The 3,435-nt window shown below is 36.1% G+C and overlaps 1 protein-coding gene across 4 annotated transcripts in view; it reads left to right on the top strand.

Annotated features, from left to right (window-relative positions):
- The window catches only part of LOC107095879 (intersectin-2-like), a 53,898-nt gene that overhangs the window by 21,755 nt on the left and 28,708 nt on the right, over positions 1–3,435 (top strand). For all 4 annotated transcript variants that reach the window (XM_015392242.1, XM_015392243.1, XM_015392241.1 and 1 more), the window contains exons 4-7: positions 52–115; positions 492–670; positions 1,560–1,781; positions 2,982–3,075. In XM_015392242.1, coding sequence (XP_015247728.1) covers positions 52–115; positions 492–670; positions 1,560–1,781; positions 2,982–3,075 — 559 coding nt within the window. The remainder of the gene's footprint in view (positions 1–51; positions 116–491; positions 671–1,559; positions 1,782–2,981; positions 3,076–3,435) is intronic.

Here is a 3,435-nt window from a genome sequence, read left to right as displayed (position 1 = left end):
GATGTGTATCAGATTCCGATCTCCCAGAGCCTGATTGTTGTTTGTCCACAGGGGAACAAGCAAGGAAATTCTTTCTCCAGTCTGGCCTGCCGGCTTCTGTCTTGGCGGAGATCTGGTAACTAAAAGCTCAGCCAATCATCATGAGAATTCATTTCGAAGCTGTAGCCAGTGGGTCAGTGAGTTGGTTTAGTTCATCGGGTTGTTTTTGACTTCCTGTTGAGAGCTCATTTCCTTCGCTGCCTGCCACACCTAGTAAACAGAGTATGTGGAAGAGGAGAGGAAATTTCTGTGCGCTGTAATTAGAACTTTATGCATGTGTGAGTTTGCTGTTTTTCTGTGAAAAAGTGTTGCTGGAATTCAATCCCACCAGCGCCTTGTCCCTTGTGTGCCTTTCTTCTGCTATTGTCTTGGGGGGGTTAAGCCTCAGGAATCTACAGTTTTCTGTAACCACATCATTTTATACACTAGATTTACCAGTTTTTCTTCTGTAGGAACCTGGCTGACATGGACAGTGATGGCAAGATGGACAGATTGGAGTTTTCCATTGCTATGAAGCTCATTAAACTTACGCTCCAGGGCAGGAATTTGCCCTCATCCTTGCCAATTACCATGAAGCAACCTCCGACGACTTCAAACAGTAGCTTCAACATGTCTTCATCCGCACGTTTTGGTAATACTTTCTCTGCTGTCTAAAAATAAAGTAAATAGACTGATTAAAGAAAACAGATATTTATATAGAGATGTGAAATAAACTATTTAATTCGAGGCTTTGTATGCAGTGAAAGTATCTCAGTATTTTGAAGGGTCTAAAGGTCAATCTCAGTTGCTTGGAATATGAGAGAAAACTTCATGGATGAACTCGTACCCATTTTTCTCCTCAGGTCAAGAGAAGATCTGTTTCTCTGTGGTTCAGGAAGAGCCTAAAACTCTTCATGTTGGTTTATATATAGTCCTGCTCTTTTTGTAAAAAAAAAAAACTGATCCAAAAGATTCATAGAAATATATAGTCATTTAATTATACAGACAGATTTGAATACATCCTTCAATAACTGAATTTACAGCAATCAATAATATACGATATAATTGGACTGTCATGCTGACAGCAGTAAGGAACCTAGAAAGTTCAGTGGAAGTGGAAGTCAACAGTTTTAGCTCTTGTCTCCAATGTGTCTGTTAAGGGTGGTTCTTGACCTACTTGAAGACCTTTGATCATTTACTATTTGCTGGAGGGTGTCAGTTAATGTCATCTTGGGCGCTGTTGGACTCTCCTACAACATTCTACCCAATAGAATGGTGTAGGTGTATTCAAAATTAGTTTTTTAATTGGTCTAACATAAAATTCAGTTTGTCTGAAAAGCCTAATCTTAAGCATTAATTTACATAGACATAATAATCACAATTAATACAAACAAGTGCTTGGCTTTGTATTGTATACTAGTTTTAACATTAGTACAAAAAAAACGTGTAGTATGAAGCCACTTTTAAATATAACCCCAGATAACCTGCCTACTAAGATGTTTCATATCACCATTTTTACCTGTCTTGCTTCCTTTGTGTAGGAATGGGATCCATGCCAAACCTGTCAGTTGGTCTATCCCCCATGCCAAGTATTTCCACCATGCCCATTCTAACACCCATCCAAGCTAATCCTCCTTTACCATCTGTGCAACCTCTGGTGCCAGTGCCAATCACCCTCCCATTGATCAGCTCAGTCGGGAACTTGGGGCTCCCCAATGGCTCTGTCAGCCTTCTCACCCCCCAGCTTGTTCCCAGCAATGCAGGTTGGTTCTGCACTAGAACCTTTCAGTTCCTTCTCTTGCAAAGATTTGCTGACAAATGGATTGGCTATGATCCATATTTGACTCTAAGATTGCTGTTGCAAGATACTGGGTAAGGGCTACGCAACACCAAAGTGCTTAAAATACAATAAAAAAAAAAAATCATTGTGAAATAAATATCTGCTTGATTAAATAATACATAAATATTTAATTTGACTTAGTGCTAGTAAAATTATCTCTCATTATGAAATTTATTTCACAATATTGAAAAGATTCATTTAAATCGATGATTGATCCCAATAATAGAAACTATTGTTGATGCATTCTTATTTAATTCCAGCATGTTGTATTTCAAAATGTAAATTTAAAAAGTCAGCTTATAATGATGTTTTCATTCATTGCTTTTTAAAATTTTATTATATCAATGTTATTCTGAATATCTGTGTCAACCAATCAGCACCAGCGGGTCCAAAGGGTTTATAGTTCTTCTCAATAGCATTAAAAATACAAAAAAATTCAGGAGGTGTTTTTAATTCCGTTATAATCAGACTAATATTTTATGAACCAAGAAGAACACGTGAGAAATTGTACAGATAATTGTTGCTTCTTTGGTTTAATTTTTCTAATTATTTATTTTGTGTGTGAAATTACCACTCACCCTAAAGGTTAACATGACACTGAGTCTCATACCAGTTATTCCCAAGCTGGTTTTAAAAAAACAAACCTATTGCACAAAATGTTCTTAAAAAACAAGCCATCTTCTTTTCTTAGCCGTCTTTTTTCTAAAGCATTTCAAAGATTTGGAGAGAACAAATTGTATGTGTTTTTTTTTTTTTTTTTTTTGCATCTAACACACCCTAATGTCTGAGTATTTCATACATTCTTCACAAATTTCTCATTAAACTAACAGTGAATTCAATACAGTAGTTGGTTTAGCTTACTCTTTTCTTTGGATTAGTGCTAAAATCAATCATAAAACCTTTGTTGTGAGTCACCTTCCTGTTTGAACTCAATGTTCTGTCTATAAAATGCTAAGAGATAAGATTAGATGCACACAAAGTCATCAACAGCTTTAGTTAGGAGAGTTTCCACACAATGTATTTCTGTTTTATGGACTTTGGTTCTATCTGATTTTTAATATAGTCACTTCATGTTATTAATAGCTAAAAAAAAAATACTCTGCCCCCACAACTCTATTTACAGGGACCCCAATGTCGGGCTTTTCCTCCCCCATGGCTTTTTCGCCATCCCCGGGCGTGTCAAAAGCAAACTCTCTTTTGGACCTTGGATCAAGCAGGTACACCTTTTTTTTCTCCTTCAGTGTGTGTACGAAGGTTAAGCTGAAGCCCAAATTTAGAGCCAGATATACCATGTATGCATAAAGGATTTAGTCGTTCCACCTGTACCATATATACCCTTAAGGGCTTTCTTTTTTCTTGTTGATTAGTTACGGGTGGATTTACTCTAATCGACACCTGCTCAGAATTATAGAATGAAAAGTCATTCATAAACCCCCGCCAACACTTGACTTGATGTCTCAATCCAAAGGCCTTTTTTAGTCATTAACAAGCTTCTGTCACAGATTTACTATATATATATATATATATATATATATATATATATATATATATATATATATATATATATATATATATAT

Source organism: Cyprinodon variegatus, unplaced genomic scaffold (assembly GCF_000732505.1).
Source record: "Cyprinodon variegatus isolate N-32 unplaced genomic scaffold, C_variegatus-1.0 Scaffold581, whole genome shotgun sequence".
Taxonomy (NCBI): domain Eukaryota; kingdom Metazoa; phylum Chordata; class Actinopteri; order Cyprinodontiformes; family Cyprinodontidae; genus Cyprinodon; species Cyprinodon variegatus.
Note: the sequence above shows the minus strand (reverse complement) of the source record. Positions and strands in the feature narration are given on the sequence as shown.